General features: G+C 39.5%; 1 protein-coding gene across 6 annotated transcripts in view; it reads left to right on the top strand.

Moving 5' to 3' along the window:
- magi3b (membrane associated guanylate kinase, WW and PDZ domain containing 3b) overlaps positions 1-23,376 on the top strand; it is a 144,039-nt gene that overhangs the window by 67,255 nt on the left and 53,408 nt on the right. For all 6 annotated transcript variants that reach the window (XM_088423152.1, XM_088423154.1, XM_088423153.1 and 3 more), the window contains exon 2: positions 21,470-21,586. In XM_088423152.1, coding sequence (XP_088279278.1) covers positions 21,470-21,586 — 117 coding nt within the window. The remainder of the gene's footprint in view (positions 1-21,469; positions 21,587-23,376) is intronic.

Raw genomic sequence — 23,376 nt, forward strand, 5'->3', positions numbered from 1 at the left:
GCCCACGGAACCTTCAAGACTTGAAGACTGCTTGCTTAGAGGATTGGGCCAAAATCACACCAGAGCAATCAATGCGCGTGACTAGTTTCTCCCTACAGGAGGCGTCTTGAAGCTGCCATTGCAAACAATAGCTTTTTTACAAAGTATTTAATACATACCGATGGTGTGTTCAATCATTTTTCCCTGTGTAATTTCACATGATTGCATGCTAATTACTTTTTGAGTTTATTTGTTCTACTTTTTTTCATTTGGCCTTTCCCTACATCTGGTCAAATTTAATGTCAATAGCACCTTTGGAAATATATTTACTGGTAGAAATGATGACATGTTCAATTCTTATTTCAGCCGCAGTCTATGTTAAAAGTGTGATGTCATCAGCAGGCTTGCAGATATAGAAGGAACCCGTTGCAATCTCACAGCCTGAGTCGGTAGCAGAGTTGCCCCTGTTCGATGCCCAGCCCTACCTCCATATAGTACATACCCCCCCCGGCAACAAAATCTAAAACGAAGCATTTTTTAATATCCGCTCACAATCGTCAAATGATCGAAATTCTGAAGAGAGCAATTCTTGAAGTTGAAAACCATCGCAAATGTTTGGAAAAGTCTTGTCGAGACAGTTTTCTGGTTCCTGTATACTCCTCCTTTTCAAGATTTTTTTCATTTGACTTTTTCTCAGCACAACCTCTTAGGCATAGCAACAAATGGAATCTTATTCTCCATGTTGACCTTGAGAGTGCACATCGAGTTTTAATGTATTTTTTATCTCTCCTTCTTCTTCAATATATCTTACTCCTTGATCGCTTTCTCTATTCTGCCCTGTGCCTTGTTTGCCTCACGGTTTATGTTTGCTCTCTCTCCTTCTCTCTCTCTGCCTCCGTAAATGCATCCCGGCTCCCCTTCGGTGGCTAATCCTGTTGGGAGCGTTTCTGGGAAAGCGGATTATCTGTCAGAGCGGCATGATTTTTTTTTTTCTTTTTTTGGTAGGAGAAAGTTCACTAACACTTGATTAAATTAACCATTGTCCCACTCCGTGGTCTTTTCCTGGCGGGTGTCGCTGTCGATAAGTAATAAGCATCGTCGTTCAGCGTGTCATCTGAGGGGGCGGGCTCACGTCAGGTGGGAAGAGTGGTCTTGATCCTCCAAGTGTTTTGACAGCTTGATTTATCCTGCCTTTGTGCTTCATTGTCAAGAAGCTTGAAGGTGGCTTCGCCATCCTTTTTTCCACACTCAATCCAGTCTATAATTTATAACGACATGTCAACATTCCCCCGCCACAGCTTTACCGCAGGAAACATTGGAAGACCTAACAATTACAGTGTACGGGCGGCTGCGAGTGTGTGTGTGTGTACACATTGTTAATTTGTACTTTACAGCCCGTGTGTGGCATTGCATTGTGGTCAGTGAAGCCTCAATATAACCTTGAAATTGTGCAAAAGCCCCTTCCTGCCTCCTCCATGCCAGACCGCTCAGCGAAAAGGCCACGAAGCGTCGTCTCCCACAATGGCAATGTGAAATACACTTTTTCAAAGGAATTAATTACACCTTCTTCTTCTTGTGTTTACGAAGAATAATTGTTGGGCATGGCAATTAGTCGCCTGTAACAATCCCTGCTGTTATCCTGCACGAGTCGAGGGGTTCGCTGCGTTTTGAGCTCTTGTTGAGATCCAACGTTTCGATGCACCGTCTTTTGGGAAGTAATGGCTCTTAATTTATGATGTTGATGCCCTTTTTATGTTGCCTTGCATCTAATCATTATGGATGCTATGCAATTTGCCTAACAAGTACTACCCTATACTAGGGGTGTAACAGTAAACCCCACACAGTACATATTTGTATGTTGGGTGATTGATTTACTGAACATATAAATACATTACAAGCTTTAAAAACAAATGAGAAAGAAAAGAAAAAAGGATTCAATGGATACTACACTTCAGTACAATTTACAGGTTCGGAGGAAGTAGGAAGAAGTACAAGAACTACCCCTAGTTTTTCTGGATCATGTTAATACACTGCTAAGTTATTCATATACAAAAATGTATCCCAAAGCAAAACACACTCATCTTAACATGTATAAATTGTTATGAGCTCAACTTATAAACCCTTTTCAGTTATACTGTACACACATAGATACTGTATACAATGAGTACAGTAAAAAAAAAAAAAAAAAAAAAAGCTAGGTTTAGTAGTTCTATGTTTTTGTCCCTCTATATTTTTAAATCTCTTTTTGAACAAAGTGAGTGAATCATATCTTTTCAGTCCTATTTCATAGTTATTCAATAAACGAACCCCTTTTAACCAGTTGCAGTATTTTGCCCTTTTGGGTCATTTTCTTCGACATCGTTCTTGCAGTATTTTAGCTAAGGCATTTGCACACTCCTGGTTGTGTCATAAATAGGTGGTCGTACCCTGCTGAACTTTGACATGTTTTTACCAGCCTGGTAAAATTTCAGCTCCCTAATGTCTTCTTTCAATGCTGTCTTTTTTTCAATGCTGTCTTTTTGATTGGGAAAAATACTGCACAAGTTAACAGAGGCAAACATTTGCCTTACAGCTGTTGTTATGTTCAATTTTTTTTAATGTCCCTTGTCCTCCTTATAATATAAAAGGATCCTCTATTTGTGAGTATTTAATTGACTAAATGGTTTATTATTGGTTGGTTGTGTGTAATTTGAGCAGTTAATAATTTGTATAGCACTGAAATGAGTGTTTTTTATGCATGCATTGTCTCATATTTTCACACGGAAATAATATTGAACAACATAATATGTCTAATAATTTTTCATTTGAGAGGTTATATAGCGTATATAGTTTTGCGTATATTTCTTTCAACATTTTTAATTTTAGATTTCCAACGTAGGTTTGCATCTTTTACAACGCCACAACAATTTATCTTGTTTATTCTTTCTATTTGAATGAAGTTGACAGTAATTTTGACTCGGTTTTTGCTTGGTGCCAAACATCAAGAACTTAGCACATAGTTCATTTATTTAACTTTATCCACCATACCATACCAAAGTACATCTATTATAACATCTGTTTTCTTTTGATAAACAAACTTTATGGGTATTTACTGACCGTAACAGTGTGAACAATGTGAACAATTTTGCTCAAAAAACACCGATGGCATTTAATTCTGCTTTGGTTGCAATCAGGAGCTCTGATGAGATTCAACGTAATGTTTGCACCATGCTAGTTTCTGTACGTAGGATGTTAATTCCAAAAGCTGAGATTCACTTTGTTTATTCACAGAAGATAACATTCAATATCCTACCCAGTATATTTGACATGAAAGTGCCACTGAATTCACATTATAAATATAATATAGTTTATAACTTATCCTGTTGTCGTACCATGGTCTTACCAACAAGCTAAGAAGTCAATTGAGTACCCTAATCCATCGCCATTGTTGTTTATTGACATGTTGATCGTGTTCTAGCTGATATGTTCAATGCAGTTTTCCCGCAGCGCTGTTTTCAGTAGAATATTGACACAAAATTGTTAACGCCAGCTGAATGTTTTGAACATATTTGGTTTTGTGAGAGAGGGTCAGCTCCCAGATTTTAGAAACAGCACTCAGCATGTTGCAGTGACATTTCTAATGTTGTTAAATGAATGACTAGGTTAAGTGTTTTTTTTGTTGTTGTTGTTATTTCTGGTTTTAGAATCTTTGTGATGTCATACAATCTCCTCATCCTCAATCTTCTCATTTCTTAAATGGTCAGAAGAAGTGTTACGTCCTGAGGTATTTAGGTCAGTGCACTGATGCAATTTGACTCGAGTGCTTGTCTTACCGCCCTATTTTTATATTTTTTACTGCAAGAAAACAGGAAGCAATTAAACAAGGTTTTGTATATCATATAAAATATCAGTGGTATTTAATTATTTATGGTGTGGTTGTGAGTTTTGTGTGTAGAGTTTTTCTCGTGCTTGGTTATGTTTGTGTAATAATGAGTTGAAGTCACTGTTGCTATGGTAACAATGGATGGGGTTTGCAAGTAAGCAATTCAGAAGAGCAATCAAACAGAATAAAACACGATATAAAGTGTGTGTGTCTTTCATGCCTGGCATCTGTAGGCTGTAGTGCAGGGGTATACAAACCATAGCCCAGGAGACCATTTGCGGGGCCGCCATCTGTTTTACTGACCAGCGGCGTGTACTGAAAATAGCATTTTTATCACAGTACATATGTACATATATAGGAACTGTATATGCAATATGTACGGTATGTGTGACTGTCTCACGCTTTCTACTGTAAGGATGAACTCGGACGTTGGTTCGGCCTGCTCGCTTCCTTTATTTTACTTTAATATTTTAATCCATGAAAAGATGATTACACACTGTACTTTCAATAGCTTAGCCTTAAAGTTCAAATATATAGTTATCACCAATCATACAAACTTAGCACTTCAACTAAAAAGTTCAAATGAAGTCATTCTCTTGGCAGCAAACTGCAGTAAGTTATCAAGACTGTTTCAATGCGTACACGTGTGTGCAGTCAGGACTAATCAGCAATTAGGAGTCTTGTCCAGGGAGCATTATCATGCTTTATATCGTTTTTAACCTCTGTGGGTTCGTTTAGCCAGTCATTCAATTTAATGGCATGAACAAGCATTTTAGCCTGATGGTTACATAAAAAAGTCACTTGTCCATGTCATCTGTCACATACATTACAAGTAAAAAAACAAAATTCTGATGAGCTTATTTCAGAAAATAATGCCTATTTTTTTTGCCTTGATTTCAAACTCTCCCTCTTGCATTTCCTGATAAAGAGCCAATCAGAGAGAGTTTGCCACTTTGCGATTTGCCCATTGGTTACTTGAATACCGAGGCATCCCAGATCTTGCTCTACCTTCGGCAAGGCAAGCAAATTCTTTATGTAAATCATAATTTCACTGTGTGGTTCCGTGTTATACATGTGACAATAAATACAATAATACAAAATATCGTAAAAATAACAATAATAAAATAAAAATAAAATAACAAAAATAACTCGATGAGTAATATTGTGTACAGTATGCATTTCAGTTCATGAAACATGACCCAGAAATGCAAGACAAGCACATAGGCAGCAAAACAATTGGGTTGTAATTTCGTCTGCAACAGCAAGTCATCAGTCCAACTGAAATCAGACAGAATGTCTATCCAGACAAATACAATAATGGACAAAACTACATTCTTATTCTGTTGTCTTTATAAGTGTCACTCGTCGGTCCATCTACAAAACAGGCATCCATTGGTGACGGACCGAGGGACTGTGGCTGTTCAGTCTGCCCACCTCTGTATTCCTTTTTATGAATACAGTGTATGTAATTGTTTTTTTTTTTTTGTGTCAGGTGTTTACGATATCTTTAAAGGTGAAGGAAGTGAAAGTGCCGCCATCTTTTGTTCCTCAAGCGGCCCTCCGAGAAAATAGTTTGGAGACCCCTGCCATCATGAGTCGATTACATAACCGTGTGTGAAATGATGCTCTTGCACTCGCACACCTGAGGTGGTGTGTCTTGTAGGATCAGTGTATCAGCAACTGCTCCTGCAAGGGTAGCGCAACGGATTTGACATGCAATAGTGTAACAGGCAGCAAAACTTCACAGATTTTGATGCGGTCAATTGCCACTGGTTCAGAGAATTTAAGTAAACATGTTTTTTAACATGGTGCTGCCGACCCCCACCCATCATCAAATTTGAAGAAATATAATGATTGCTCACATATTGTATTGGAGTAGAACAAACAATTGGTCTTTTGTGCCTAAATGCCATACAAATCAAGTAATTATTTTGGCAGTCATGCCAATTTCTGTAATTGTCCAATCAATGTAAACAACAAGAAGCTCATTATAATTTATCTTGTTTTCTTTAATCAGGACGAAAATGGAACTGGATGTGAGCATTTTCGCTAATGACAGAAAATGAGTGACAATCAAGTGGAAATCAGATTCATCCGTCTTTCAGATTACTTAATCAAAACAGCGAGTACAAACTTGTCTCCGTGCTAAATTACATAAACCAATGTTCCCTACTCTTTATTGAGTCGACAAAACAAGACACCTATTTCACATGAGAAAAAGGATGAATTTTGTCTTAATTTAATCTAAAAAGCCCATTGTGAAAATTGGGCCTGTTTCATTGAACACGAAACTGCTCTTTTTAGGAATCCTTTATTATATATCAATGTTTCTTCACTGTTATTGCACTTACCCCTGGGGGTACGTGACGGCACTTCAGGCAGTGTGGGAGAGTTGACCAGTTTCTGCAGGTATCAGCAAACATAATTGAATGATTTTTAATGCCATTATAACAGTTTAGTTTGCAAATAAAGAGCAAATTAATTGAGACACGAAGGAACTAAATATTACATACTGATGCGCATTGGCAATTTTCCAGCAGATGAACCAAAGAGGATTCAGATGATATTTCAGCAGGGGCATCCAAACGCGGTCCTCGAGGGCCGATATCCTATGTGTTATCCAGTTTTTTTTTCCTGACACACCTGATTCAAATACTCCGCTAATCAGCAATCTCAGCAGAAGCCAGATATAATGATGATAATGATGACCCTATTATTTGAGTCATGTATCTTGGGCAAAGAAACCTGGAAAACATGCAGGACACTGGCTCTTGAGGACCGACTTTGGATGCCCGTGTTACACAATCTATCTATTAATGTTGTTTAGTAAAATATGCCTCCAGATGCCACTACGAACTGCAAGTAGATCCCACTACATAAATCAGACACAGGTCACAGAACACTTTGTTTTAAGTATTTTTTTTTCATCTTAACTTTGTGCTTGGAATACTTGGCTGAATAAAGACTACCATTGGAAAAAGGTTGTGAACCAGTTTTCTATGTGAATGCAAAAAGGCGGATAAATAAGGTTAACCAGTCATGGATAGATTGACAGATATGTATCATGTAATTCATGTAATTTTTAGGAATCAATATTTTCTGGAGTATTTTGTTAGCTGTACTGCCTTAGGTAACACTGGTAGGCTCTGACAACCGTACTTGCTTGAGGAATTCGTATTAGGTGACGTGTCCTAGCCTCATAAAGGCGCACTTCAATGTTTGAAGTGCTTCCTCTGTGGTTGAAAATATCTGCACTGTAAACCCCAACATTTGCAGTGCGCTGCGCAGTATAAAATTCTCATACTTATTAGTTTTTCCATTTTGGCCAGAAACCTTTGTAGACACATGACGAGTGTGCTGAGTTGTATCCCTTACACCATGTAAAATTCTCTCCATCCTCCCAATCTGTTGTATGCTTCTTTATTGCCGTTGTAACGAAATCCAAACATTATTTACACTCACCAATGAATGTGATCTCTGTGGTATTTTGAAATATCATGTTACAGGCATGTATTTAGAACACTGATATTGCCTTAAATCTGGATACCAATGCATAATAGGTCTCCTAAATCATGTTTCCTGAATTTTCCTACTTATCAAATGTCCTTCCATACACACACTCTCATGTAACTCCTCGCTTGATGTCTGTCGCACTTGTTTCACACCTGATCCATGTAGGAGTCAGTGCCACATCTCCATCTTTCCAGCGAACAATCCGTATGTGCCATTATTAACGGGTCAAGGCGCACACCTGAGCCGGGCTGTCATAGCTGCCCACGTTCCTCCTCTTTTGCGTTATCCCTCCAGCCTTGACAGTATAGCGCCCTCTCAGGGGGGCGCTAACGCTCCCTCAAGCCGCAGAGGTGTCAACTTTGACTTCTCCCTGGCCAGTATGCGTTGACACAGATCCAGACGAGTCTTTGTGTCTCTGGCATGTTTGGAGATGCTGCCCTGCATGGCCTCGTGTCCCCCCCTACAATGCACAGACATTCATGAGCCAACCTGTCAGCACAGTGCCTAGTTGGAGAAAAGATGTACAACCCCACAGGTTAGCTGCAACTGCAAACTTCTGCTCTTGTTGTCTGTCTCCTTCCCACTGATACACACGCTTCACAGAAACATCCAAATGTTGTACTGAAAAAACATATAACAGTAATAGGGACTCAGCCCTGCTACAAAAAAAAAAAAAAAAAAGTGTAAGTGTAAGGCTGGGTACATGTAAAGACAGCCCGACTGGTATTATTTCATTTTTTTCTCTTTCCAATGCCTGTCTATCTGTCGAACATGATCCTTTGGTTTGAGGTGTGTTAAGAGTGGATTCGGCTCGATGATAGAGTTCAAAATAAGTCTGGGACTACAATCCTGCATAGTAATTGTTTTCAATAGTGCACTCAAGTGTTTTTTATTTTTAACCAATGAATAGCGATTACTTATGGAAAATGTTTCTATTAGTCATATTTTTCAACAACTATCCACGATAGGGGTGGCACAGAGGACGAGTGGTTTGCATGTACGCCTCACAGTTCAAAGGTCATGGGTTTTTATTCCAGCTCCAACCTTCCTCTGTGGAGTTTGCATGTTCTCCCTGTGCACACATGGATTTTCCTTCCACATTCCCAAAAACATGCATAGTAAGTATATTATACACTCCAAATGTCCCTCAGGTGGGTTTGTGAGTGTAAATGGTTGTTTGTCTATGTTGTGCCTTGCGATTGGCTGGCAACCACTTCAGGGCATCCCCGCATACTGCCTGGAAACAGCTGAGTTAGGCTCCAGCAGGCCCGTGACCCTACTGAGGATAAGCGGCTAAGAAATTGGATGTATCGATGATTGGATATTCTCGACCAAACTTATAACAGCTATTTATTTGAGTCAAATTTTGGAATTAAGATAAAACCATCAAATAAAAAATATGTGGTTTCAAAGACGGATAATAGATTTCTATTTAAGAGCGTTAGCGAAGCTTTTGTATTTTGAGCAAGGTGTTTTGATCTGAGGTGGCGTGTACAACTAATCCGGTCTAAATACTTAACAGGTAATTTATTTGACCATTTCCTGAATTCACTACTCCCATTGGGTCTCAATTAACTAACCGTGCCTATGCACTAAGTGTATTTGCATGATTGATGCAAAAATGTGTTAATCTTTCATTTGTGTGCATTCTGTAAAGTCGTTTAGAACGCCAGGCCATGCATACACGGATAATGACTGATCATTACGGGCATCTTGGGTAAAAGGGTGCTCATTCATAAAATCGAGAATAGCAATTTCATCAATGATACAGTAATTTAAGGACACTTGTCATTCCTTCCAGCCTCTTGCCATTCAATCGTGTGTATGTGCTTATATCCTGCATGAATGAATCTGCCACTGTCTGTGAGTGCATGCACAGCGGAGTGAAATAAGAAAAAGTTGGTACAAAATTGTTGCGAAACTGAAGATGATTTTTTTTTTTTTAGCTGAATCTGATGAATATTAGTACACATCATGTTTTTACGTATTTATTCTATGTTTGTTTTTAAATATATAGTAAAGACAGCAAGGAGTATTTAGTATGAGAACCAGACTCATCTCTGTACCAATGAATTAGCACAGTCACCATGAAGCACATTTATGATTTGGAGCAAAAGATGACTAAAATGACAATTGAAATGACCCAATCAGCGAAAAGCAAATGTGATGGAAGCTGAATGGATAACAATAGTGATGGAGGCCGGGCAAATTCAACATGGCTAGTTGGAGAAATCTAGTACTGGAATGCCTTGTGTTGTTATTGCAGTAAAAATTGGATATGTCATGATGCCATAAGTGTCATTGTGTCCGGTCCTTTAACAGTGAATTAACACTGAATGAAATAATCATCTCTCCCGCGTACCATTTTTAATGTTTTGAGGAGGACGGAAGAGACTGGTGGTGAAGAGTCACGTTGCTTACGAAGAATGTGTCAGCAAATAAAAGAATTTGATTAGACTGTTAATTTTGAATAGGGCTGAAACGTGGTCAATGGAAGTTTTAAACAAGTAGGTGTGGCTTACTAGGCTAGGATTTTTCAACACTTCCATCTCCGGTGTACTTTGGAAAGTCTCAGGTAACATCGGCGCATTTCTGAGAGTTTGTGTTCTTCTTTTTTGTAATCACGTGAGTGCTCTGCCTTGAGGACTTGTTTCCGACACCAGCGGTGAAGGAGGATTCTGCATGTACAGTAGTGCCAGTTTCAAAGCAGACCATCACACATATGACCAAAACTGTGAAATGCCTTATTTTCAATTTTCATATCTGCTGTCTGTTGGATGGGAAAAAAATATGCGTGTACCTGTCCTAACTGTGTAACACTATTTTTTTTATGCATGTTTACCCAATCCTGAAAAATAACAATGAAACAAACCTACAACATAATAAAACGTCTGGCCTGGGTTCTCTCTGACTAGGCAAACGTAAAAAGCCCTTTTTTTTTTTTTTTTTTTTGATGATAGAATGGCTATACCAGCATAAAATGACTGAAAGTGCAATCGGGGTAAAACGATGGATTACATCATCGGGACTTTCAAGTTCAATTACTGTTTGCTGTGACTCTCCTTCATGATGAATAATGTGCTTTTATTCCTTCTTGGTAATAGAAAGTCTCAGTGTTTGCCTTGCGGCCCACTGATTTCGGGTTTTACCGAAAACCGCGAGCTCGTGCAGCCAGGACCGCTCTCCGTGAAAACCCAGAAAAATGGAACGGAATTTAATTTGCTGTATTTACCGCATGCTACCCGCACGGCCTGCGAGGCATCGGCGGAGTTGATAACCACTCTGCTGCCCAATCGGACGAGCCCTCCTCCAAACTCCCATGGCCTTTTTGACAATCAGGAGTGTGGCAGGGCGCTTTTCCATCTGCTTCCCAGCAGACTCCTCAACTGGAAGAAGCACTTAGAGCCGATAAGGCCTCGTGATGGAATTGAGCAGTTCATCCCCGAGTAAGGATACGCTAACGCCACAGCAGCTGTATGTCTTATGAGCGGCCGACTTTCTCGGGTGTGAGAAAGGAGCCGTTCTCTTCGATGGTTTCATTGTTACAAATTCATCTGCGGTTTCTCTCAGGCGGCGGGATTATAAAACAGGGATTAAGATTTTGCACTGCGAGTTACTGGAATGTCCTTCAGTGGCCATGGTGCTCATTGACAAGTGACAGCATAAGCCTGTCATTACTGTGAAGCAAAGTTTAGGTCAGGGATGGGCAACTGACAATGATAGAGGGTACCACAACTTTTCATCAGAACAATTGCGAGGTCACAAAGGACTGCACACTTCCTAACTAGATGTATGTCAGACGTTTCTCCCGAACCAGCATGTGGACCTAGGCTAAATTTGCATTGTGTGAACTCATTTAGCACGAGCGCTCATTTATTTGTAATCGTTCTGAATTTATAACGTGTGTGTGGGTGTGTGTGCGTGTGTGTGTGTGGTAAACATCTGTGCACCACGCTCTCTTTAACTCTCAGAGTATGATGCACTTTCCCAAGATGCCCTCGCAATGCTCTATGCTCAGTCAAGAATGAAGCGCGCGCGTGGTAGTGGCATTTTGCAGCGCACGGAAATGACGGCCTTCCAATGAGGAGTCAGCATGGAAAAATAAATAAATAAATAGCGCGTGAAAGGGAGCTGGTAGCCCCGGGAGGAGGATTAGGCAGTGAGCTTGCACCTTTTGTTCCCCACCGAGTCTTTTGTGATGGCAAACAAATGCAGCCTCACTTGTCATATACTCCAACCCTCCACTTGCTTGAAGTGAAAGCAAAGTGTAAACAACAGTACTCGACACAGGATTAGGTTTATAATTGTAACGCTGTACAGTTAACCTCATATAGCAAATATATACGTACTGCTACATATATACATATGTGTATGTAAGAAGTGTGATGATTTTATTTTTGTGTTGTAAGGTGCTTTGTTACAGTATATAAATAAAGATGTAGTGTATTGTATATTGAGGGGGGAATAAGCAAACTCCACACAGCAATACCACTGCAGTTCGAACTTCAGCACATCAGCCACTTTTGTAACGATAAGCGGGTAAGATATATATGGATAGATGGATCTTCTGAATGTGATGTAAACCTGCTTCCTCTAGGTAACTCCCTCTGCTGCTACTGTCAACCCCAAACGCAGAAGCACAAGTCACTAATCCTAATGAACATAACTAGGGCTGTGGTGGTCATTCAGAATTTTGGCCGGTCCATTTCCAAGCTAGTGGAACGTTTATTGATGACCTCTAAATTATCTGTTGGTGTGAGTGGTGATTTGTAAAGCTGTCAATATTGCATATTCATGGGATCAACTATCCCATCAAATATTGCATTACTAAATGACTAATCGGGTAATAGTTTGTTTTGCATGAAGGTTGATTACAAAATCTTTTTCCTCGATCGCTGTTGATTAAAGTATTTTTGTTTAAACATGTTTTTTTTTAGTATAGTGATAAAACAAAACAACTAATTTGTTAATATTATCTAATAGAGATCAGTTGATTGTACCCCGCCACCTTTTCGAAAGCGATTGGATTAGCGTCCATTGCTTTCCAAAGAAAGAAAACATCATTTGCAAATGTCTTATAAAGTATTTTAATCAAATAAAAACGACAATCCATCAGCTTTCTGGAAGAACTAAAAAGCCTGTTGACAGGCTGGAATCAGAGGTTCAAGACATTTTTTAGATAAACGATAACTGAAAATGTTTACTCGATTATCAAAATACTCGCCGATAAATTTGATCATTGATAAGGTGATTAATTGATTTGACGCATGTAGTTTGTCAGTTTGGATAGGCTCGTTAAAACTGAGCAAATGTCAAAAAAGGACTTTCACAATCACTCGTTGCACTTGTTCCATCTTCTTTTTAATAGTATGTCTCACGAACCTTCTGCTCCAAAACGATGAAGGCGATCATGTCGCCATCCGCATCAGGCTTTTAAAAACTCCTCACCTGGAGCCAAATAGGAAGCCGAGAGATTTTGCCGCTTCCTGCGTGATAGCTGCCTCAGACAGCCCTTTGTAGTTTCATCCCAAGATAAAATCCGATATATTCCGTCTTATCGCTCCCTCGCGGCTGACTGGATTAATGGTGAAGAGCCTCGCGACAGCCATCTTAGGTTAGGAATGACTCAGCCTTTTTTTTTCTTTTTGCACACTCATTACATATCAAACTGAATGCCCAGCGATGTTAAAAGTCCCATTATGTAATGGAATACAAAATTTAAAAAAAGATTTTACAGTATATGGATTTGTTTCATTCAAAGAATAATGTAGTAGAATAATAATTATGAGTAAGTAATAACTTCCCATGGATAGCAGGGAGTTCATGTTTACTTCTGAATTGAAAGAAGTATCTCGTGCATTGGTTCGGTGATGTTCAAAGTGCGCTTTTCACACTGATGTAAGGCATACCTTCTGCACGACGAGAATCACGGTCGCACCATTAGGCGTAAAGCGCACGTACATCATGGCGACAGGGAGGTTTTTTGTCGCCGTGTTGCTCGGCTTCCACCTCATTTCGGCGTCTAATGCAGTTCTTGTCTCTGACTCACGCCTTTAATAATTAAACCTTGCTTGTACTCGGCAATAAAAGGAGGTTTAAAGAAGAGAAGAAAAAAAAAAAAAACACAACTTCACTCTTATGCCGAAACGATGTGGATCAGGAGAACCCGCCCGCAATACATTTCACTTGAGTTGCGCTTGTTTTTGTGTTGTATATATTTGTGTGGTGTTTTCATGGTGAGCAGGAAAAGTGTGGCTACTATTAAGGACTCGGTTTGTACGATACAAAACTCTTTTTAATATATCTAAAGTTAAACATCTGTCTATTTGGTTCCCATAATCAACAATAGAAATTTCAATTTACAAAATTGCCACAATGAGAAAATTGATATTTATTCCATTTATTTTTCCTTGGATGTTTATGTTTTGTGCGTGTCCATGTTTCCTTTCTTGACTTTCACGAGGTTACATGGACGTATAATTGTCATATGATCTAGCCTCAAGCACCATAACATTTTTCAATGTCAATTTTTTTTCTCATACTTTGAAGCCTGTGGTTTATAGGCCAGTTATCAGCAGTTTTTTTACTGAAAGGGGCAATCTCCTGGTAAACATTGGAAGCCTGAAAAAAAAGACAATTGATTCACAAAAGAAACGGAATTATCAATTACTCCGATTTAAACCAATATAAAACATCACTATAATGATATTGAAATAATAAGAATTAACCAAGTCAATCATTTTATGGGGTATGGAAACTCGGTGTGCGTGTGCGTGTGTGTGTGTGTGTATGTTGGGGGGGTTAAGTATGTAAATTATTGCAGAACATATCGCACATCATCACATCAGGCCAAACTATTTGTCGAAAAGCCTTTAAAAGTCAATTTTCCATATCCCCATTAAAAGAAAGCACACCTCTGTTTGGCTAATGCGACCTTTAGCCTGAAACGACAAGGTCTTGCCGCCATCTCCCCAGCACTGATGGATGGTGTGGTGATGAGGGTAGCATATGGTTAGTTAACTTTACTGTGGAAGCAGATGTCTCACTGCATCTACTTGTAAAATCACCCAGATGGAAATGTTTCATGCTATGCTGATACAAAAAGGAGAGCATGCAGTCTTTGTCATCCAAAGGGTTCGGTTAGTTGGTTGTTAAAAAAAGAAAAGAAAAAAACAGTTGTCATTCATTGAATTTTTTTTGTTGATGCCACTCAACACCCCCAAACGTGATGTATCATACAACCGTTTACCCTTTTATATAATCTTTATTTTTTATGCACATGGTATGTCCTCACATGTAAGCAAAGTGGTCCTCTTAATAGTCTGTATCAAGTTATGACTGACTAATCTTGTCAAAATATATTAATATCCTGTCATAAATAGATGATGAACCACCAAGCCATATGTTTTTTTGTTTTACAACACTCAAAAACATCTCCAATTAATAGGTAGGTAGTGTCCTGTTCATGAACTTATGATCATTCAAATTATGACCAACAAATCTTTCCAAATTTATATTTATGAAACACAAATCTTTCAAAATGTTAAACTATGAACTACAAATCTTTTCAAAATGTATTAAAAAAATAAATCCTGATATTCTACTTATGTGTGATTATTCAAATGCTATTTAATTTACAGTTAAGGATTACAAATTGATCTTCAAAGACCCACAGGTGCATGTTTCTATGGAAGACTTTGCTAATGTGGCGGGAACATAGAGATTTCCGAGCAGCCCCCCTCAACATCGTTGCCATTGTCTCACTTAAAAAAAAAAACTCAACAGTAAAAATCTTGTCATGTGGCGTTTCAAAGTTTCAAGACCATTGCGGCCATATTCCTTGATTTTTGTACCTGCTTGTGAACTTTTTGTTGTCAGATTTGCTCTAGACCCTGTTAAAAAAAAATAAAATAAATCCCATGCAAACAAATGGCATTTTTGAATATTTTCATATTAATGTATTTTCGGTCACTGTAGCCTTAAGTCAACACATTTGGGAATGATAGTTTTTGAAGCTGATCATTATATCGCTTTCAAATGTAAAGCAGTATGTAACGGTTAAGCTGCTTATTTGTCAGACCTTGAAAACAGACAACAAGGTAAAACGAAGTGTCTGGGGGGAGATTTGGAGCGTGCGAGACGACTGCCAGTTCGCTTTTATCGGGCAGTCGAGCACAGACGGCGCATCCGGGGAGGAAAGCGGCTCCCCGGATGCGCCGGCCGCCATCGCGTGCCGCTTATATAAGTGAAGAGAATCCATCTGACGGTGCTGCGTGAGGTGTGAGATTATAAACGAGGCTTATGGCGCTCTTCGCTCCACCTCGCTCACCCAGCCCTGAGCCGAGGTTTGCTGCAGCGCGGTTGTCACTCAGAAAGCAGCCCGGGGCGCTTTTCGTCCCCAAAGATGGCCACGGTCGGCCGCGGGGGCAAGGCCGCGTTGGAGGAGGTGTGGGCGATGAGAGCGGGGTGCCAGGGGCTGAGGGGAGAGCCCGGCGAGCAGGATGTCACTGAGTCATGCAGCCGGCAGCGGTTGGTTGTTGGACTAGCTTCTACCTGCACGGCATTGAGAGTAAAGTAGAGCATTAGGGGAAGGGATTTAGAGGCCAACTGTGTAAAAGTATGATTGGAAGCTTTGGATGCATGCGATGTTGATGTTGGGCTCTTTTCGTGCTGGTTTTAATCTAACTGTGAAAATACATGTTAAGCAGCAAGATTTTGATTTTTGGTATTATTTTGTTTAACGCAGCCTGACTGCTTGTACTTTCAAACCTGAAACCAGAAGATAATTCCAGCAGTCTGAAGACTGAACAAAGTCATTTCCGGAAAAGACACAATCGCAGCAACAGTTGCGGAGGAAAGGTGTAGACTGTAACATACTGTCACTGCAGTATAAAATTGATTTAAAAAAAAATAGACATCAAAAATCAACAACATGGGGTTTCGTACAAAAAAAAAAGGACACATTTCTTATTTTGCTGCTTTGCAAAAATTCTGTTGAATCCAAATTTCGGATAGTTTCCACCCTTGAAATGTTCCAGAAAGTCATTATTCAGTCACCTAAATGCACTTAGAAAAAACACTTAGAAAAGGTTTAACCTTTTCCCCCCAAAAAGTTTTCACTGTGTTATATTTGAGCTATGCACAGTCTAGGTGTGCATCCTGTCTTCTTTTCCTTGTGTGCTCATGCAAATGAGGCAGGATCCCTTCCCACGGCATGCCTCTTTCCCAATGAGCCCGTGTGCTGCAAGCTGCTGCAGGACCTGATGACATATTCCCTTTACACTGCAGACGCTTAATTAAGTGACAGGCAGATGACTCAGATAATGAACACCCGGTGGACGTTGCTCATGTCGGAGAATTCCTCAGACTCGTGACGTAATGAACACCATCTTCACATCCCATACTACACAGTGTTAATAGAAATAATAAGAATTTTATCATTAGATTTATTATTTTTATCATATATTATATATGTATTTATCATTTTTAACTCATTAACTCCAAAATAAGTGAGCTGACTACTCAGTGCAATATTGTTCCAATACTGATCTACACACACATTTGTGTTGTTGTTTTGGTGCCATTTGTGGAATCATACGTGCATAATTAACAACATCTGGCTCAGTAATTGGGACAGGAAGAGACAATGTTATTTGCATCAGATATACCGTCGAAGCAAACTCTCTTATGTAATGGTCCCCTCTTGGTTAAACTGTGTGTGTTGGCTCTCGGCCTGGGCCTCTGAGACATAGGCTACAAACGGCTTCAGCTTCTGATGGCCACGACACAGTCCATTGAGGCACTGTCAGTGGGAAAATGAGGCCTGGTACAATAGCGGCGTTATCTGCGGGGGGAAAGACGAGCGAGTCCACTCGTGTGATATGACAGCCTCACTAACGGTCCCTGACAGGGCACAGCAACAACAACACACTACACTTGCACTGCAGCAACACAATCAACACAGTGATGCAGTGATGTTTGTGTATGTGTTTTTTTTTTTTTTTGCGTAGAGCGGCATGCAAGTGCCACTCTCTGACGACTAACGGCTGGCGGCTCATCATCGCAGAGGCGCCACGCTGCATGACCATGTGTCAACAAGTGGAAATGATACTCCATGTTGGGATTACTACATATTGATCATTTTAACAGCTCTGTCCCTTTGAATCAGCTTTAGATGGCAAATGACTTTTTATCCCAGCTACTAAAAATCTCCCATTGAAAAGCACTGCAAAATATTTTTTTTGATCGCAAATTAAATTGGACTACTGGTTTTAATTTTTGTAAGATTAGATGTTTTGTTTGGAGTGTCGAGTCATTGGTTTATTGTAATTGCATCAAAAGAAAGTGTTTGTGTATAATGTCGGGCTGTTACCTTCCGATGCGATGGCGGTGCATGGCTTGGCAGGATCACACACAAAAAAAGATCTTTCGTGAACTTTCTTGCCTCCAATAACAAGTTGATGACTTAATTTTCCATAAGTCTGAATGTGACAGTGAATGCATGTTGCAAGGCCCCTGTGATTGGCCTAAAGCAAAAAAGGTTTGTTGAAAATGAATGGGCGTATGTATATTTGTAACTGGATTGCATGTAAGCTCTGCTGTTTTCTACTGTATAGTTTTCTAGAAATTTGGCATATAGTTCAGAGCTGTACTGTGTACTTATTGCTGGCATTAGGTAGAATCCTCATATCTACAAAATCATCACTTTTCAGATGATCCCAAAAATGGCTGGAAAGAGAAATCCATTTTCCACACTTGAAGTCATTTATTTGTACAACACCCACATGTGCGAACTGATCTATTATATAGATCAAGGGTAAAGAACTCCAGTTGCTCGAGAGCCGTATACTGCATGTTTCTGATGTCTCACTTAACTGTGACTTGTGAGATTTTGGCCTGATGTCAGCAATCTATCCTGTAGATGTGTTGTTTTACTTACATAGTATAGCACATGATTTCAAAGTTTAATGTGGCTTTAAAGTGAAGCATACAGCCTGTTTGTTCAAGATGACCCAGTACAGATTAACATGTCATGTCGTTTGTGGTTCAACAATGAAAAATAAAGTTTAGCATTAATGGAACCTCAAAAGATTGTTTCCCAATAAAAAGGTGGCCACAATATTCTATTACAGCGTTTTATTAACATGTGTGAAGGTCAATCACCAGGTCTGGTCATGTAAGTCGCGCAACCTGTTATTTGTTCTTGTTTGTTGTGTTCAGCTCATGTCCTTCTTAGTTGGTCAGGCTTGGGGATTACAACTAGACAACTACACAAAAAGAGTGAACAAATACCATGCAAATTTAATAGACGCTGATCGGAGCACAGATGAATCAGTGTTCAAAGTTTGCCTCTGTGTGCAAGCACTTAATGTTTGCAATCCTTTTTTTTTAACTACTCCCTTACTGACATTTTTTGGCAGTTCATCATATTTCATCATGTTCACATCAAATTCATGTCCTAATTTGTGTAATTATTTATGTATCTATACTGGAGAGAAATACCCAGAGGCGCGACGGACTGTATTCAGTCAAATGTAAAAAGTTCAATCGAGGCTATGCCGAAGAACTTTTCGCCTCGCACTTTTCTGATGTATCCATTGAGGCTGTTGAGACCGACGTGGTTTTCCTGACACACGTTTAACCTTGCCGCTCGGGGGCCTGTAGTTCAAGCCTACAAACATTCTGGAAGGGATCAAAGAGCTTGGCTTCACATCAAGTCCATACAAAGAGTTTCTTTCTTTCCCTCATCACGGTACATCCGGATATGTTGCTCTGAGATGAGGAAATTTACCCAATTTGAAGCGGACTTTGTAGAAGTCCCCTATGAAACCGTTAAGTTCAAATAGCTTTGTTTCCCATATCAACTCTCGTGTGTGCGAGCTGAATTGCAACAAAGAGGAAGATTTCTGGGCCAGCTTTACGATGTAGTTGCCAGATTGGGCCTCAGTTCTTTCCCCCCTTTTGTCGGCTTGACCAGCTGTGATGACGGCTCTCCGCGGGGAGCCAGGCAGAGCTAGCGTGTATCTCATAGGGGGTTGGCGGGGTGTTCAGCTTCTGAAGCTAAGGGCTATTTCAAAAACGTCCGAAATGGAGATCTGGGGCTTCTTTGGAGTGCAAAATAATAGGATTGCTGCCACAATAATGGCCTGTTTTTGGTTGTCTGTAGCAAGATGAGGAGCGGCAAAGAGGATTTGAGGGCTGAGAAAGCTCACAGAACTATTCCCGGAGCTCATCATTATTCCATCTGCTCTCCGTGGCTGTGTTTTCATCAGCACGTACATTACATCTACAGTAGCAAGCTATCGTTTTAAGTCTTAAGATGCGTTCATGTCATCATGGAGCAGTCCTGCTGAGTTACGGTTGGTCTGAAAGGGGTAGAAAAAAAAAAAAGAATGGCGTCGAGACATCCCTATAAAGTGCAGCGCTTCAGAGGCTGTCTCCATCCTGTCAAGAGATGCTGAAACAGGCCAAGCAGACGCTGCAGATCTGCTCCTGTTTTGCAAACTCCTCATGACGATATTTCAGAGGATTCGTTTTTTTTCACGAGTCAGAAGCGTCAGCCTGCCGCTGTTTCATAAATCTTTGCAGCAACTTGCTTTGTTTGGGCAAAAAATATGAGGGAGCCTCATGCTCTTTGCTTCACGTGGTTAATTTCTTTGTTCGTGAGGTTGTTGGGACCACAAGTCAAGAGGACCATGAAGTGTATTTTGCCCTGCTACGGTTGGTAACCGTAGTAAATTTTAGGGTACATGTTAGGATAAGGGTTGGAGTAGAATAAGGATCATAGTTAGGGGTTTAAGATCAAAATTGTGGGTTTAGGGACAGGGAATGATGGGAGTAGTGCAGTAGTGCATTGGAGTTTTAAAACTAAAGGGCTCATAAACCTAAACCATTTCATTACGTTTCAGATCAATTTAAAGGATCCCAAATTGTCCAATCCAAACTAATGAAGAATATTGTACCAAGTAGTATCGGGTTAGGGTTTGATGGTAAATTGTGGTCAGGGTTAGGATTCCAGGTTTAGATTAGTTTTAGAGGATATAATAAATTTGCGTGTTAGGATTAGGGTTAAAGGTTACATTTTAAAATTAGGGGCTATAGTCAATTAGTAAATGATCCCTATCTATGGTACTCGAATCGCAGTTCAACTATATTACTATACAGTACTGGTAAATGTTTTTAATGCAAAAAATGGATTAATAACACAGGTGGGCAAGCCACAAGAGCTCATGTTGCGTTACCATTAGCATTGGTGTCGGTATAAGGGTTAGGGTTAAGGGTTCAAGCTTAAAATTAGAGGTTATAGTCAATTTGTAAAGGATCCCTATCTATGGTACTTGAATCATAGTTCAACAATAGTCCTATACTGGTAAATGTTTTTATACTAAAAATGGATTAATAACACAGGTGGGCCAGCCACACCAGCTCATGTTTCGTTAGCATTAGCATTGGTGTTAGTGTAATGATTAAGAGTTGTTTTATTGCATTTTGGTCTTATTGTGCATTTACAAAAAATATATTACTTTATTGTGCAGTACCACTTAGAATGACAATGTGAGAAGATCATTCTTTATTTTTTTTTCTTTTCCTTAATAATTGGTGCATCATATTCAACAAGCTTCAAAACAACTTTTTGTGATGTTTTGCTCTCACTCTAATTCCTCTCAATGAGCAAATGAAAATTGTACAACAACTTGGAAAGAACAGGTGGCCAAAAGTAAAAATGTCATGTCATTCTTTTGAGTTGATCCAATCAGAAACATCATGATTACCCAAGGAACATTTTTGAAGCGGGATTAGAGTCCATGTGATGACTATAACAGACAGTGACCTAAATATATTTTGGTTGTACTCATTTTCTCTAGAATCTCAGTTAGGTAATCAACCCCGGCACATCATTCAAAAAAGAATCACATTGAATCTTCAATTAGGAGAGCCATGCCGAAAGGAAGCCAATGATATGACATCACAGTCAATAGTGTGATCTTTAACACCGTTGATGCTTTAATGGGACAACAAGGCTGCGATTGATTTCTCTTTTGGCCTTGAACTTTTTCTGAGGGAGTGCTGCCGCGTTATATTGACCCGCCTTGTGTCCGTCTCTCTTCTCTGCAGGCAAAGTATTGAACACGGACCTGCGCCACTACCTCAGTCTGCAGTTTCAGAAGGGCTCGCTGGACCACAAGCTCCAGCAGATCATACGGGACAACCTCTACCTGCGCACCATCCCATGTAAGTACGACTGATGCACCGATTCCAAATGTATCACAAACGTCTTCTCGGCAGACATCTCGATGTGGACATACGCTGCAGGTCCAATCTTCCAATTTCCAATGTAATGTCTTTGTCAGGCTGGCTGTTTCTGGGTATACTTCAAGTGACGCGAACGTTTGTGGTTGCACTCACGTAACACAACCAAACCGAACTTGTTTATAGCTCCACATGGTGTCAATATTAACTCATTCATTCCCAGCCCAACTAAAACTGATGGTTGACTTGTGTAGCCATCAAGGGCAGTGAATAAGTCAATTTATTCACGGTTAGTCCTGTACAAATTAATCTTTGACATTTGTAACCCTCAATGGTAGTGAATTAGATAAATGAATAATATAATTTAGTTGGTCTAAATGATTCTTAATTTACACGAGGTCTACCTTGGGTGCCTTAATCAACATAGTTTGTCATTTTTATCAGTTTTCTTTTCAGTGGGGAAAAGATGACTCCTTCCAGGGATCCCAAGTGTGTAATACCCCCCCAAAAATGTTTCAAAGCAGCTTAAAATTGTATCTCTACATCACCTCTGAATTTTTAAAAAATATTTTCAGCAGACATCTTCAAACATCTCTCTGCCATTGCCACGCAGCCATTCTGTAATATCAGTATTTGACTTGAGAAAAGAAGTGATACAGTATTTGACATTTTGATGTTTTTCAACTAGCTCCAACTATGTTTGCTTTGGAAGCCAAATTATAAAATTCACCTATCTTGGCTTTATATTACAGGGCCTTGTGACTACATGTGTGGGTGTCTTGCTCTCTTTCTCAAAGTAAGGCGCCCATTGATACTGAGGCCTTTTCAGTCCTAACCAAGGTTGAAGGCTGAAATTTGAATTCTTGCCTGTTGCTATTGTCACCCACAAATAGCTGTTCATACTCTACAACAGTGTAGACTGAAAATAATCACCTCTTTTTGATATAGCTAGACAAAGGCAAGTGGTATTTATAAAATGGATGTTCAGAATTGTGAAAAAATCAAGTGGTTTCAGGGTGAACAATATAAATTCAAAAAACATCACATCGCTGATACTTTTATGCAAACAACAACGGCTGAGTTAGTGGAACAAAACCTTTTTGTTTTTGTGTCATCACACTTCAACTCACAATCTCCTGGCTAGCAAACCTTGACAAATTGATTCTTTAAACAAAGCAAGAATGATCGATTTTAAATAATATCCCAAAAATTATGGTTGACTTTGAGAGTGAAAACAATGCGTATTTCTTGGTTCAACTGATCTGTTTGAACCCAGGCTGGTTGTTTACATCAAGCTAAGAGTCTCATTGATTTTCAATTATATCCAACACAACATGACTCACTTCTTTAGTCTAATTAATCTCTATTATTTAACCTTACCATTCACCTCAACAGTTTTTCTCTCAAACTCCTATTCACTGATTGTTTGCATCTAAGCATTATTGATTTTTGCGGCAAGAGGCTACTGAAGTTGCCAAAGGAGCATATTTTAATTTTTTTGCTGGTCCATCAGTCTTAGGTGGCCAACCCCAATTCCATCATCGTCGGTCAGCCATTTTTTCAAGGTGAAAATTAATTGTCGGTTCCCCGCCCCCCATCAAATTATACCTCCGTCATCCTATTAAAAAATAAAAATAATTAAAGCACTGAAAAAAACTATTTAACAGTACTCGCGACAGCTTAGCCTTAAGCACAAAGCCATACCTCAATTTTACAGACTTCACTTCAATCACTCAATCATCCAAATGAAGTAGACAAGCTTAGAATGAATT

The sequence above is a fragment of the Hippichthys cyanospilos genome, chromosome 9 (genome assembly GCF_059441005.1).
Source record: "Hippichthys cyanospilos isolate Australia breed blue-spotted pipefish chromosome 9, RoL_Hcya_1.0, whole genome shotgun sequence".
In the NCBI taxonomy this organism is placed as follows: Eukaryota; Metazoa; Chordata; class Actinopteri; order Syngnathiformes; family Syngnathidae; genus Hippichthys; species Hippichthys cyanospilos.